General features: G+C 46.4%; 1 protein-coding gene across 2 annotated transcripts in view; it reads left to right on the top strand.

Moving 5' to 3' along the window:
- The first annotated feature begins 2,704 nt into the window (after window positions 1-2,704).
- The window catches only part of PTPN21 (protein tyrosine phosphatase non-receptor type 21), a 79,508-nt gene continuing 66,461 nt past the window's right edge, over window positions 2,705-15,751 (top strand). Inside the window, exons 1-2 of one of the 2 annotated variants that reach the window (XM_072839620.1) lie at window positions 2,705-2,819; window positions 6,954-7,340. In XM_072839620.1, the coding sequence (XP_072695721.1) occupies window positions 7,161-7,340 (180 nt within the window). In that variant the 5' untranslated portion in view covers window positions 2,705-2,819; window positions 6,954-7,160. Of the gene's footprint in view, window positions 2,820-6,055; window positions 7,341-15,751 lie in introns of those variants that run through there. The other variant, XM_072839621.1, reaches the window with a different exon arrangement.

Genomic DNA, 15,751 nt, shown 5'->3' with positions numbered 1-15,751 from the left:
GTATTTGCATGAAAAGGAGAGAAAACTGAGAAATTAGATGTTAGACCACCCTTGTTGCAATAATCCGGATGTAAAATGATGATTTAGAATTTTGGGAAGTGGGAGGGGGCGAGGTAGAGAGAAAAAAAGAAATTGTGAGATGGTGTAAAGGAGGAAATATCAGATCTTCATGGTAGGCTGGAGATGAGAAAGGGAAAAGAGTCTCACATAATTTCAATGTTTCTACCTTGGAAGACCAGAAAAGGAGCTTATTTTAACGTCTTCTTTTCTCACACACAACTTGACCCCTCATGGTGTCCTGCTGAAATATCAATTACAAACAGAATTTCTTTTTGAAGAAGCTAGTTTATTTTTTTTAAAGATTTTATCTATTTATTCATTAGAGACACACAGAGAGAGGCAGAGACAGAGGCAGAGGGAGAAGCAGGCTCCCTGCGGGGATCCTGATGTGGGACTCCATCTCAGGACCCCGAGATCATGCCCTGAGCCAAAGGCAGATGCTCAACCACTGAGCCACCCAGGTGCCCCTCAATTACAAACAGAATTAATTATTTTTTTCTATCAGAAACACATGTAATCTTAATTGCTTTTAGCTCCATTGCTTGACTTGAATCTTGCCTGGGATTTGTTTTCTCATAGCGCTCATACATCAATGATGTACGTACGGTGTGTGTACATCATCTTCCACTAGACCAGAAGTCCTCTGTGTGCAGGGACCATGAGTTAGGCACAGTAAGGACTCGATAAGTGGCTGCTAATTGTCGATGATAATGAGAGTTAAATAAAATTTAACACAAAAAATCTTTCTAGAAACAGTATTTTTGGGCAGCCCCGGTGGCGTAGCGGTTTAACGCCACCTGCAGCCGGGGGTGTGATCCTGGAGACTCCAGATCGAGTCCCACATCAAGCAGATCGAGTCCCACATCAAGCAGATCAAGTCCCACATAAAGCTCCCTGCATGGAGCCTCCTCTTCCCTCTCTCTGCCTCTTTCTCTCTCTCTGAATAAATTAAAAAATAAAAAATCTTAGAAACAGTATTTTTTTTTAAAAATCACTTAAATTAAAATGCGCAGGGATCCCTGGGTGGCGCAGCAGTTTGGTGTCTGCCTTTGGCCCAGGGCGCGATCCTGGAGACCCGGGATCGCATCCCACGTCGGGCTCCCGGTGCATGGAGCCTGCTTCTCCCTCTGCCTGTGTCTCTGCCTCTCTCTCTCTCTGTGTGACTATCATAAATTAAAAAAAAAAAAAAATGCGCAAAATAAAAGCTTCCCTGCTCCAGTCGCTCAAACCACATGCCAGGTAAACGTCAAACAACTCTTTGGTCATGGTTGTTAGGGTCACATAGTTTTAGTCCTTCACTTAGGTATTCCAACTGAGTAATAAAACCGGTTAAAAATATAGTGATCATGTAATAATAAACACTGCTAATGGGGTCTAGAGTTAAATGAATCCCTTCCCATATATTTTACACAAGTTACTCCGCAGTGATTCTTCTTCTCACTTTTGAAGAGAGGAAGCCCGATCCTGGAGTCCCAGGATCGAGTCCCGCGTCGGGCTCCCTGCATGGAGCCTGCTTCTCCCCCTGCCTGTGTCTCTGCTTCTCTCTCTCTCTCTGTCTCTCATGAATAAATAAATAAAATCTTAAAAAAAAAAAAACCCATAACTATCCAAAAAAAAAAAAAAAAAAAAAAGAGAGAGAGAGGAAGCCGACACAGAGAGAGGTCAGGAAATTTGCACCAGGTTCCCCAGCTAGAGTGTTGGCGCTGAGATTTGAACCCAGACAGCTTGACCGTGGAGCCCCCATCCCGAATGGCTCTACCGGGTATTGCATATGCATACAGCTCTTTTGGAGACCTAGAGGTTATTTGAGGCACATCAACCTTTTTGGGGGGGTGGAGGGGTGGATAGAAGGGGACTTTCCCACCCAGTACTTAAGGGTGTTTCCTCCACCTTTTAAAAAAAATTATTTATTCATGGGGGACAGAGAGAGAGAGAGAGAGAGAGAGAGAGGCAGAGAGAGACACAGGCAGAGAGAGAAGCAGGCTCCGTGCAGGGAGCCCGATGCAGGACTCGATCCCGGGTCCCCAGGATCACGCCCTGAGCCCAAGGCAGACGCTCCTTTTTTTTTTTTTTTTTGGTTTTTTTTTGGAGGTGCACGGAAGTAAGACCTAGAATCTGGGAGCTGTTCTCAGAAGTGCACAGCGGTACACGGACCGCTCTGGCGATATAGCGTCCTGCGGGCCCTGGAAGCACGCGAACATCCCCCTGCCCACGTTTGGACTGAAAGCCGCGCTGTATCTGGAAGCCCTTAAAATAAGCGGTCATAGGAGGAAAGGCGCAGCGGCGCGCCCCCTCGGCGGCGGCCGGGCGCAGCTGTCCCCCCGCGCCCCCCCGCGCCCCCCCGCGCCCCGCCGCCCGCATTCCAACTCTCTGAGGTCACGGGCCGCCGCGGCCGCCGCCCCGGATCCGCCCGCCCCCGGGGGAGGGCCGCCCCGCCGCCGCCGCCGCCGCCGCCGCCGCCCCCGCCCCCGCCCCGCCGCCCCGGCCCGTGCGCCTTCGTCCGTCGGTGCGTCGGTGCGGCCCCACCCCCGCCGCCGCCCCCGCCGCCGCCGCCGCCGGACTCTGCCCGGGGAATGGTCCGCGGGCCGGGGTTCCGGAGACAGGAAGTGCGGCGCGCGGGCCCCATGAGCGCGCGGCGGCGCGGGCTGGCGTGCGGGCGCGGCGGGGGCGGCGGCGGCGGCGGCGGCGGCGCGGCGGGACCCCGGGAGGCCGGGCGCTGAGCGGGGCGCGCGGCCCCGAGGATGCGGGAGCGGGAGCAGGTGAGCGCGCGGGCCCGGGCGGCGGGCGGCGGGGCGTGTCGCCCGGCGGGGGCCCCGGAGCGCGTCCGCCCGCCCGGGACCCCCGGACCCCGCGGCAGGAGCGTAACAAAGACCGGAGAAGCCTTCCCTTCCCAGCTCCTCCGCGGTCTGCGGCACTGCGCTGCTACCCGGGGGGCGCGAACTTCTGCACTCCTTGCCGGCTTGTTGCGGCTTACTTCTGCATCAGGGTTCTAGCAGTCTTCTAAGCCTTTTTTTTTTTTTTTTTTTTGGTGCTTCTCGGAATATTAAGGTTTGCCAGATAACTTAGGCGAGGAGGCGAGGAGGGGAGGGATTGTTTGGTGATGACTTGTTTTGCAGTAAAGAGTGTTTACTCTGGGAAAAAGAATTCTTGGGTCTGCAGATTCCGGCTTGTGATTTCTGCAAATCCTGATTAGACTGGCCGCCCTTGGCATGCACGTCTTCTCTCTTTTGCTGCGAAAGCCCTATAATCACAGCGCGCACTCGCAGGCACGTTCGAAACGCGCCGTGTGCCCTGACGACCGCTGAACGCCTAATTAGCTGCTGGCAGATTTTTTTTTTTTTTTTTTTTGACTTTGGGATACGACAGTAATTTTACTCTGATAGTAGTTGTGTTTTGTTTCTAGGGTATCTTATTCTCGAGTATCTACGCATATTGTCCATGAGAAATATGTTTGATTTAAATGCTATATAGATCTGTATGTTACTCTAAAGATGCCATAGACCCCCTGTGATTATTTTGGAGTGTCTTTGGCAAAATTACATGTGGGGAGGATCTTAGCAAGGGTGGAAACGACAGGATTCAGAGTTACAGGGTATTTGACAAACTTTTGAAAGGGAATATGAAAACGTTAAAATGAATTCACAGATACCCCAGACTGCCTTTTGAAAAGTGGAACAGAATTTAACATGTATCTCTTATTACATTCAAAAATGGTTTTGTAGAGAAAGTGTTTCCTAGCTTTTCCTTTCAAAAGCCAATTATGAATGATCTCTTTAGCAGTTAGATAAGCTATAATTGCAGATCTTTCAAGTTATTGTATATTATTTTACACCTGAAACAGACCCCCCCCCAAAAGCAACTTACATTTCTACTCTATTGGAACATTCATAACTTTGACATGATTTGCTAGTGAAAACTGAAAATTAAAATGTGTAAATCATTGATAATTATCTAAATTATTAAACAGCATTATTTTAACACAGGTTTTATATAAATACGCAGAAAGCAGGCTATTCTTGTGGATAGATCTTGGGGAAAAATGCATCCTTATATCCACACCCATATTCACCCCTCAACTTTTCTGACACATTATAATATCTACCAAAATAAAGAGGAGACATTGGTTTTTCTTTATCTGATGTAAAACATTTCAAACATCAGGAACAACTCAAAGTTTTACTCTGCATTTGCTTAATCAGAGCTTAAGTTAATAATTAAGTTGTATACTGTAATATCTGCCTTCAAGGCATAGGTCTTTCCTTGTAATGAAGAATCCACCATATTTGAACACTCAATACAAACATTAATCTTTCCTCTGCATATATGCAATATCTTCCCTTCATCACACTACTTAACCTCTTAACCTGTCCCATTTTTTTCGTTACCCTAATTTGTATATAAAATTGAAATCCACCACCTCATCTCAGAAAGGTATTTATGTAGTATATGTGGTATGTCATATATATATAATCTCTTAATATTTGTATCATACAAAACACTGATGGCTTATCAGGCAATTTTCTTTTTTTTTAATTTTTAGTTATTTATGATAGTCACACAGAGAGAGAGAGAGAGAGGCAGGCTCCATGCACCGGGAGCCCGACGTGGGATTCGATCCCGGGTCTCCAGGATCGCGCCCTGGGCCAAAGGCAGGCGCCAAACCGCTGCGCCACCCAGGGATCCCCTATCAGGCAATTTTCTAGTCAAAAACTTATTAAAGTTCTCATCTCATGATTTTTTTTTTATTCTGCCTCAACTATATTTAGTTTATACCCTGACATAGCAAAGAGCATTTAAAACAGCAAAAACCCCCCCAAAAACAAAAAACTGCAAGTGAAGACTCTTTTAATAATACTTATGTCACCCCTCCCCCCTTTAGTATGGTGCTTTTACTCATAGAAGGTACTCAGCAAAAGCTGTTGTTTAAAACAGCCCTTTAAGTATTCCTTTTTTTTTTTTCTCCCCTTCCTTTGGCCTTCTTCCTCTGGTCCTTGTTTTTAATTTTTCTGGCCACGTGGGCATAACCAGAACTCCAAGGGCAAAAAGCAAACCACCACCGACCAAAGCACGAAAACAGAAACAGAGGAAGCTGTGGCTCGGTCCTTACTCGAGATGCAGCCCTGTATGTAATTATAGCTCGCGTGTAATCTCCTTAAGGGCAGTGACGGCTTAGGGTTCGGCTCATCTTAGATTTCTCACACTGCCCACTAGGCTGCCTCGTCCTCAGGGACGCAAGACACTTTTGTGGAATGGAATTACAAAACGTTAGCTTGGGCAGAGCCCAGTGGAATAGCTGCGTCCATCGCCTCTTGAAACCCAGACGCAGGAAAAGCGGAAAAGAGCGGAGCCCTGGGGAGGAGGAACCTGGGATCCGTGCCCAGGGCGAAGCTGAGCTACAGCCGCTCCTTCCCTGGCCTGGGTTCCGCGTCTCCCAGGGGAGAGGATGGAGGGCTGCCCCTGTCCCTGCCCCTGCCCCTGCCCGCGGTTCCCCGGCCAAGTTCAGGGTAGCCAGCCGCGGCCGGGCCTCGCTCGACGGTTCTCAGCCATCCGTCTAACCAGGCGGCCTCCACTCAGAAAGAAAAACAAAGGGTGGGAACCGTCCCGGGATTTTGTTGACTCGCTGGCCGGGGCGGGGAGGAGGAGAAAAAAACCCAGGCAGTGTGACCCCCCCCCCCGCCCCCCCGCCCCCCATCGCCGCCGCTCACGCTGTTTGCTCCAAGCCCAGGAGTTAGCATCAACAGGTGTGTTTAGAAACGTTGTAAGTCACGTTATGGGGGGCGGTGTGTGTGCGTCCCGAGGCTGCAAGCCCGGAGCCGGACCGCCCCCGCCCCCGCCCCGCCCCCTTCCCTGGGGCTCGAGCTGGGCGGGGGGAGGGGAGGGGGGGGGGCAGCAGGGGCCGGTCCTTCCGTCGCGCGTCCGTCCGGAAACGCGGGCGGCGGGCGGAGCGTTCCGGGACTTCTGAGGCTGCGCGTTGGCCGGGGCAACGCGGCGGGGAGGACGCTGCGCGCGCCGGGGGCGGGGGGTTTGAGTCCGAGCGCGAGGTCCCCGGCCGTCGATTCCCTCCGCTCGCCCGGCTCGCTCGGCCCGGGCCGCCCCTGGAGAACCCAGGATGGTGCTTCAGGCTTCCGGGCCGCGGCCCTGCTGGGGCGCAGGCCCGCCGCCCCTCCCGGCGGCCCCATCGGCGGGGAAGCCGGGGCCGCCCTTTGCCGAACGTCCGTGCTTCGGGTGGTAATCGGACAACCCGCATTCCTGGCGTCCTTCGGGCTTGCGAATCGATCGATCAGTTTGGTGACGTAGACGTTTGCAGAGCCGCAGCGGCCCTGCGGGCGCGTGTGGGGCGTTTCGCCTCCCTGGACCTCGCAGCTGCCAGAAGTTCCCGGGGATCCCCCCCCCCGTGGGTGCAGGGTCCCCGTGTCTCACGGGGCGTGCTTAGCGCTTTGGGAGCTGTTCTTGTGCACCTCATCTCCTGTTAAGGACTCAAGCACCCCCACACCTGGCGCTTTAGGGAGCCAGCAAAATTAAGGCTAAAAAAAAAAAAAAAAGAAACCCTCGAAACTTGAGCGCGGAGCCCCTACAGGCCGGCTACCGAGTTTGGCGGCCCGGTAGCCCCAGCCGCGATCCGCTTGGGCCCGGAGGTGCCTCGCGTTATCCGAAGGCTTCCAGAGGGCTGGAGCCGGGTGGTAGGCTCCCTCCCTGGCCGCCCAGGTCCTGGTGATACCTTCTTTATCCAGGACGCAGTGGGGGGAGCTTGTTCTTTGGATAGGGCTTTAGTGATTTTTTTTTTTAATTTTATTTTTAAAAAGCTCAAGAGGTGGAGGTGGGGGAGGGGTATACAAATACAGACAGGTCAGAAGTTGCCCTGGCCCCTGTAACCGGTGTCCGTCTGTCCCCAGCACTGGCGTGGATGCTCCCCCCACCCGGCCTTTGGGGACTCGGTTGCCTTTTGATGGCGGCAGCAGCTGCTGCTGGGTGAGCAGCCGGAGACTGTCCAGGACTCCTCCCGGCGGGAGAGGAGCTTGTTCCCCCGCCGTCCCCACCACCCGATTGGTGGCGGTGCCTTGCCCGCTTGACCTGTCCACCGCGCTCGGAGGGAGAAGAAGATGCCCCTGCCGTTCGGACTGAAACTGAAACGCACCCGGCGCTACACGGTGTCCAGCAAGAGCTGCCTGGTTGCCCGGATCCAGCTGCTCAACAACGAGTTTGTGGAGTTCACGCTGTCTGTGGAGAGCACTGGCCAGGAGAGCCTGGAAGCTGTGGCCCAGAGACTGGAGCTGCGAGAGGTGAGCCCCCCAACCCCCCAAAAGGCTGTAGGCGTCTTTAGCCTGGCTTTGTGCCTTCCTTCCCAGCCTTGTAATGCACGCTGCCCCCTGTGTTCTCCAGGGAGGTCCCTGGCCATGATGTCGGAGTTTGCAAGCTCCCCCTCCCTGGGAAGAAGGAATAGATACAGAGCAAGAGGTCTTAGAGCAAGCGGTCTTTCTTCGGGTGTACCCCGTAAGATCACGAAGAGTGCCCAAGTTTTGAAAATGCTTATATTGGCTCCCTTAAAATGTAATCCAAAAGCAAATAGTAATGCATTCAGGATTATCCAAGTCCCCCCCCCCCTTCTTTTTTTATTTATTTATTTATGATAGTCACACAGAGAGAGAGAGAGAGAAAGAGAGAGAGGCAGAGACACAGGCAGAGGGAGAAGCAGGCTCCATGCACCGGGAGCCCGACGTGGGATTGGATCCCCGGTCTCCAGGATCGCGCCCTGGGCCAAAGGCAGGCGCCAAACCGGGCGATCCCCAAGTCCCCCCTTTCTAATATAATCCCAACTGTGTCCTTCTGATCTAGTACAGTTTACTGACTTTCATTCACTGACTCTTTTGCACAGACCACGCCAAGATTGTAAAGTTATATTGTCTGAGCTTGAATTCTGGTTTCCTCACCAACTGGCTGTTTAACCTTGGATGAGTTAGTTATGTGACCTCTTTGGGCTCTGGTTCCCTGATCTAAACCATGGGGATAATGCTCAAGAGTGGTTGTGTGATTTAAAGTGCATGTAAAGCCAGCACTTTTTTTTTTTTTTTAAATATTTTTGTCTTTTTATTTTAACTTTTTTTTTTTTTTTTTTTAAGCAATCTCTATACCCAATGTGAGGCTTGAACCCATGACCCCAAGATCAAGAATCACATGCTCTTCCCACTAAACCAGTTAGGTGTCCTGAAGCCAAAGAGCTAATAACAGTGTTATAGTTATCATAGGGAGGTTTGTCTTGGAAAACCCCTAATCTTGTCTGTAGGAAGTTGTGGAGTCCTCAAAGATCCACATAATGTCTTAAATTTAAGATGCTATGTAAGGTGTAATTACTATGTAAGGCCTAGTGAAGAAAAGGGCTCTAATTACAGTTAAGAGCTTTCCTGTCTTTGGCTGGTTGGTTCTGGGATAAGAGAAAGATGGAGAAACTGGTTATTCCCTGTAAATGCTCAGGTTATATTGCTAACTGGAAATCCCATTGTCATAGTGCATAAAAAGTTAGGAATAGATAAACTGTGTCCCCTGTGACTATTAAGAATCATTTGATTATTCCATATTAAAGAGGTGTTAAGTGCCAAGGATATATGTAGTAGGAGCTCATGCTAGTATTGACACCATTAAGAAAACAGTCTGATCCATGCTATGATAGGAAAAATAAAAAAAAAAAATAAAGGGTGCTGTAAACAATAGGGAGAGGCAGCAGAGAGGACAGGGATGGTGCAGGGTGGAATTTGTCCAAGGCTGGAAAAGACTGTTCCAACAAAGGAACTGCAGGCCAAAGACTTGAGGCAGGTGATCTACCTGGAGCCTCAGGTGGGGAGAGGAAAATCCATACTGCTGGGTTTTTGTTAAGGGGTTTGGGTTTGTCCTGAAAGTAGTATGGAAGCTAGTGAAGGACTATATTTTATTTAAGTAATCTCTACACCCAACATGGGGCTTGAACTCAGGACCCCAAGATCAAGATTCTCACACTCCTCTGACTGAGCCAGCCCGGTGCCCCATTAGTGAAGGATTTTATTTTATTCATTCATTCATTCATTCATTTTATTATTAGTATTATATTTTTAGCGAAGGATTTTTATTTTTTATTTTATTTTTTTTTAAGATTTTATTTATTTATTCATGATTGATGCGGGGCGGGGGGGGCAGGCAGAGAGGCAGAGACACAGGCTGAGGGAGAAGCAGGCTCCACACCGGGAGCCTGACACCGGACTTGATCCCAGGACTCCAGGATTGCGCCCTGGGCCAAAGGCAGGCGCCAAACCGCTGAGCCACCTGGGGATCCCCTAGCGAAGGATTTTAAACGGGGTTTGGTGATTGTTTTTTTGAAGAGCAGGCCTTCTGAAAGACAAGTAAAAAGGAGTATTTGTGGGGCAGGTGATAGTCACTTGGATCTGGAGGGGGATGGAGGGAAGTGGCTGGAATCTGGAGATACTCAGGACCTATCTGCCAAGTGTGGAGGAGGGCTAGCCAGAAGGTCCAGGTTGATACTGAGGGTTCCAGTAAATGGTGGAGTCTGTAACTGGGAGAGGAAGCATTAAAGGAAGAGCAGGTTTGAGGAGCAGAGGGAGAGGTGTATGGTGAGATCAGTTCAGGAAGTACTCAGTCAGAGATGCCAGTTGGAGATGTTGAGCCTGTGGAGGCATGTGCAGGCTTGGAGCCCAGCTAGGGGGAAGGATTTGGGAATCATCAGCCTAGGTCAGTTCATCAAAGGTGGGAGAGGCCATGAGGCTGTCTAGGAGAGAAAGATGTAGCGGATCCCTCAGGGTTGAATAGAGGAGGCCGAGAGAATTAGGAAGAAACTGGAATGGAGCACAAAATAGGAGAAAGTAAACCAGCACAGCCTGCCTCAGTGACTCGCTCTGCTTACTTGTGTTTATTACATATTTTTTGCTTCCATCACCCATTTTTCCTTTTTTAAAATTTTGGTTCTCTTCCCATCATTTCTTTCTTATGCACCAAGTCTATGCACAGCCACCACAGAATTAACTTCTTGAGGAGCTGTGGTTAATTTATTTTTGTAGCCAGAATACCAGGCATGGAATGTGCTCAATAAATACAGGCTGCACTGCGCCCACATTGCTCTGTTGGTCAGGAAGTCCAGGGAAATTATCATTACTTGTTTGAGGTTATCATACCCGGGAACAAGCACCTTCACCCTGCTGGGGATACATAATGAGACTGATTTTTAGCACAAGGGTAGAGTGCTTTGAGAGGGAACAGGCACGAACCCTAGAAAATGTCTTAGCCTTGGACAGACTATCCCAACATTTCCAGTATTCAATGAGAGTCATGGTTAGGAAGCTAGTCTGTATAGCAAGCAGACTCTTCTTTTCAAAGCTCCAGAAACTCTTCTCTGTAGCATATAAACAGAGAGCTCAAACCTCAGGCCTAATTTGACCAAACGACTGTTCAGAAAGTCCGGGTCAGGGCAATACCTGTTCTGACATTGTGTCCATGCATACGAGATTCATACCAAGAGCTGTTGATGTTTTGTCACCTTGCACTATTCTCCCATCAGTCAGACTCAGAATTATCATAATAGATGGATTTGGCTGATAATCACTGCTACTGCCCAGATTGCACCTGGGGGAGAAAAAGTCTACTTGCTTAATCGAATACTATTTTACTTCTATAATGGCAAAGGCTACACAATAATACAATGACAACACTACCCAGAGGCTTCAACTGTATCCGTAGTATTTTATTTCTTAAGCTGGATGTGTGGGTATATGTTCGTTAGTCTTCATTTTTTTTTTTAATATCTCAGATATCTTATAACATATTAAGAAACTACAAGCAGTGGGACGCCTGGGTGGCTCAGCCGTTTAGTGCCGCCTTCAGCCCAGGGTGTGATCCTGGAGTCCCGGGATTGAGTCCCACATCGGGCTTCCTGCATGGAGCCTGCTTCTCCCTCTTCCTGTGTCTCTGCCTCTCTCTCTGTGTCTCTCGTGAATAAATAAAGTCTTTAAAAAAATAAAAGAAAGAAACTACAAGCAGCAAGGTTAATGTACTTGTTTGCAATTTAGTTAACTTAGATGAACTTTTTCCAAATTCACCATATTTGAGCTGTGGAAAGTGACTTTTAAAGATGGAGAAACATTATCCCCACAGGAAAATATTGCTGTTCATTATAGCAACAGCTTCTCAGAGCTGGAGAAATTCTCTGCATATCATTCATTCTGAGTTTCATAACACGTTTTCAAGAGAGATTGTGAAAGCCTTTGTAGAGTTTAAAGGGAATTAGAAAACTTTCCAGTTTGGAAAGTATATGTTATAAAACTTTGATGGAGGTGGTGAGACAGAAGGGTGTCATCTGGGCACAGCTGCTCCCACGGGGCAGTGTCACCTTGGTAGAATCAGCACAGTTTAAAGTGAGGTGGTTCAGCTTAAAAATCTGTTGTCTTTAGGAATAAGACCTGTGTTACCTCAACTCCCTGAGAAGGATATGTAAAAGCAGGTTGCCAGTTTAGTAATTTACAATGAGATGTGGAACCACCAACAGTCCCAAGTATGTATATTCCCTGGCCAGGCCACGTTCTCCCTGTAGGCAGGCCATATGGGAGCCAGCATAAACTAGAAGTTACTTAGTGAGTATGGAACCAAAAACCTTCCCTATCTTCATAAGGGGAATGGTGCTGCCTCTGGTACCAATTAAGTTCCTTTGAGTCTGGGTATCCTTTCTGGGCAGTACTTAGGTGGGCACTGCCTTTATTTGCCTCTAGAGAACACTCTTTAATAGAGTAGTTAAGACATTTGCAAGTTGAATCAGAGATGCTCGAGTTTGGGGACACTTGTGTGGCTTAGTGGTTGAGCCTCTGCCTTCAGCTCAGGGCGTGATCCTCCCCACGGGCAGCCTGCTTTTCTCTCTGCCTGTGTGTCTGCCTCTCTCTGTGTCTCTCATGAATAAATACATTTTTAAAAATCTTAAAAAAAAAAAAAAGAAAAAGAAAAACTCGAGTTTGGACCCCAGTGCTGCCATTTATTAGTTCTATAACCTATCAGTTATGTGATCCAGTCCAAGTGACACACCACATCATTACATAATTCATAAGTCAGACATCCTGTCTACTTTATGCATGTCTCTCCTTCATTTATAATAGTTCACATAGATGAAGTTGTCTTACCTGGAAAAAGGCAACATGAGACTGAGAAAAGAACTTTTACAATAAAATAACATTTTTTAAAAAGTGCTTTTGTCCAATTATATTTGGAGTTGGCATTTTTCAAGTCTACTGTTTTTCATCTGTGGATTGGGCTGTGAGGATTCAGTGTTAGATGAAAAACGTTTAGTAGAGGGCTTGGTTTGTGAGAAGCTCTCACAAGGGTGATGCCCACCTGTATGTTGTAACTGACCAACTTCTCTTCAGATTGATTCCTTTGTAAATATCTTGTATTCTCTTAGTAAATGGAAGAAGCAGTGTTTATTCATAAAATGTTCTTACAGTAAAAACAAGTGTAGTGGCCACTGGTACTTTTTATGTTATTAAACTTAAAATTTTAGTGTACTGTAGTAATTTAGCAGTCATATTTGAACCTTTTTCATGCAACTTGAAATTAATTTGTACAGTGTCACTGCCTTGTTGCTCCCCCTCCCAAAACCAACAGGACTTCAGTAGGTTTATATTTCTCTATTTGCCTCTTTCTTCCCTCTTGCCCTCAACCTATGATTAAAAACAACAAAAAAAAGTATTATGAAATTTTGCATTAAGATTTTTGTTTTTTTTTTCAGGGTGTGTCTTTCTCAAAGATTCTTTTTATATTTATTTATTTATTTATTTATTTATTTATTTAAATTCAGTTAGCTAGCATACTTAATTTCTGGTGTGTTTTTTTTTTTTTTTTTAACTAGGTTCCATGCCCAGCGTGGAGACCAATGCAGGGCTTGAACTCATGACCTGGAGATCAAGACCTGAGCTAATAGACACTTAGCCCACTGAGCCAGCACATACTCCTCAAGGATTCTTTTTAAATCTTGTATGGGATCCCTGGGTGGCTCAGCAGTTTAGCGCCTGCCTTTGGCCCAGGTCGTGATCCTGGAGTCCCAGGATCGAATCCCGCATGGGGCTCCCTTCCTTGAGCCTGCTTCTTCTCCCTCTGCCTGTGCCTCTGCCCCTCTCTCTCTCTCTGTGTCTCTCATGAATGAATAAATAACATCTTTAAAAAAATAATCTTATATCACATTTGATAATCATATTTTTATCATGTCATCATGGGTTTTAATTAGATTCATTGCAAGCTATTATTTCTTACAAGATACCTTCCTTTGTCATAAAGCCCTTATTCAGCTTAAATTCATACATGGTTGGTGGGGTGTTTTGTTTTGTTTCTCTTTTACGATTTTATTTATTTACTTATTTTAAAGATTTTATCTACTTATTTTACACAGAGAGAGTGGGCACAAGCGGGGCAGGGGGTGGGGAGTGACAGAGGGAGAGGGAGAAGCAGTTTCCCTGCTGAGCAGGGAGCCTGACCTGGGGCTTGATCCCAGGGCTCTGGGATCATGACTTGAGCTGAAGGCAGATGTTCAACTGCTGAGCTACCCAGGCGTCTAAGATTTTAAATGTCCAGTTAGGAAATGGAACTTAAAACACCCTAGAAGCTTTTTTTTATTTTTTAATTTTTTTTATTTTTGAGTAATCTCTATGCCTAACATGGGGCTCAAACTGAAGACCTGATTTATCAAGAGTCACATACCAGGGCAGCCCTGGTGGCTCAGCGGTTTAGTGCCGCCTTCGGACCAGGGTGGGATCCTGGAGACCCAGGATCGAGTCCCACGTCGGGCTCCCTGCATGGAGCCTGCTTCTCCCTCTGCTTGAGTCTCTGTCTATCTCTATGTTCTCATGAATAAATAAATAAAAAATCTTAAAAAAAAAAAAAAAAGAGTCGCATACCTTAGAGACTGAACCAGGCAAGTGCACCAACCCTTGGAGGCCTTTAAAAAACGAAAACAAAAACAAACTTTTATTTATTAAGTAATTCCCTACCTCCAATGTGGGGCTTGAACTCATGACCCTGAAATTAAGAGTCACATGTTCAACCGATTCAGCCAGCCAGGATTCTTCTGGATTCTTTTGAAGATAATTTTTTCATGTTTTTGCTGTGATAACATTATGTGTCAGCTTTATAACACTCTGCTATTTCTGAGCGTTTTGCGTGTGTATGGGGGAAGGGGTATCCTCATTGGCTACATATATGGTGAGCGTACATAACTACAGTTTTAAAGTTGAGATTAGTACTAAGCCTTCAGGTGAAAAATTAGGCAAAATTTAGAAGTTTTTCCTGTGGCATCTCATTTTAAGATTGTAATTAGGCTTTGATACTTGGTTAATCTATGGTGGTTTATCACACACCTTCAGAAAAAATTTTTTTAGTTGTATTCGAAGTCCATCACACATATGCCAAGTTTTTATTTTTTAGAATATAAACTCCATCAGAGTAGGACTTAATATCACCTGTGTCTGTAACAGTGCCTTGTACCTTATGGTACATCGTTTCTGAAAAAATGTCTAGTTTAAAAATTAAGGTTCTTATTTTGAATTTACATTGATAAGCATAGACAGCAGCTCAGTTAAGTTGGCCTTTATTTGCTCTATGATTTTATTTCCTGGAGAGAGTTGAGCATGTATAAAACTTTGAACATAGGTAGAAAAGTACCTTTTTCTTTAGAATTTTATTTCTTTTTCACTTTGTGGCTTCTCCTGAAACAATTAGAAAATTACCAGGGACTTTGAGTAAAAGGGACTCCCTGAGGTAAGATTGCTAGATCATGGGAATGTCAACTTCTTTGGAACAGATTGTTCCCATAATGTTGTCTGACTGATGGGGAAATTCTTTAGCTAAAGGATTTGTTGGTATAGAGAGGAATCAAGCATATAATGCAAACCATTACTCTCAAGCACAACTTAAGAAAATGTTCTTGGCCATTGGAGTGTATTTTAAATTAGTGTCTTAGGTATTCCAAATATCCACTGACCTTATCTTGACTGTTATCTGAGTAGACCTCAAGAATTTCATGCGTATTTCCTTCTGCACTAGCTGTTTTCAGTTGGACTCTAAAAATAACTGAAATATGTGTAAGATAAAAGTATAGTATCTGCAAACTTTTCAACCTTTTGGGCTGAATATTTATTAATTCAGGTATGTAGGTTATAAATCAAATAAAATTGATGTATAGACAAGTATCAGTAAATATCTTTGGTTAACTAATAAACAGAAATTTTATTTTATTTTTATTTTTATTTTTTTAAAGATTTTATTTATTTATTCATGAGAGACACAGAGAGAGAGGCAGAGACACAGGCAGAGGGAGAAGCAGGCTCCGTGCAGGGAGCCCGATGTGGGACTCCATCCCAGGTCTCCAGGATCACGCCCTGGGCTGAAGGCGGCACTAAACCACTGAGCCACCGAGGCTGCCCCTAAACAGAAATTTTAGATTGGCCTCTCCAAAACTGATTAAAATGAGCAAGGATTTCTCTTGATTTTTAGGTTTTCTGTTACTTTTTTTTTTTTTTTTAAGATTTATTTATTTTAGAGAGAGCATGAGCAAGTATTGGGGGAAGGGCAGAGAAAGAAAGAGAATCTCAGACTCCTTACTGAGTGTGGAGCCCAACGGAGGGCTCAATTCTATGAACCTGAGATTATGACTGGAGCTGAAGTCAAGAGTCTGCCGTGT

This window comes from Canis lupus, chromosome 9 (assembly GCF_048164855.1).
Source record: "Canis lupus baileyi chromosome 9, mCanLup2.hap1, whole genome shotgun sequence".
Taxonomy (NCBI): Eukaryota; Metazoa; Chordata; class Mammalia; order Carnivora; family Canidae; genus Canis; species Canis lupus.
This window is presented reverse-complemented; position numbering and strand designations above follow the sequence as displayed.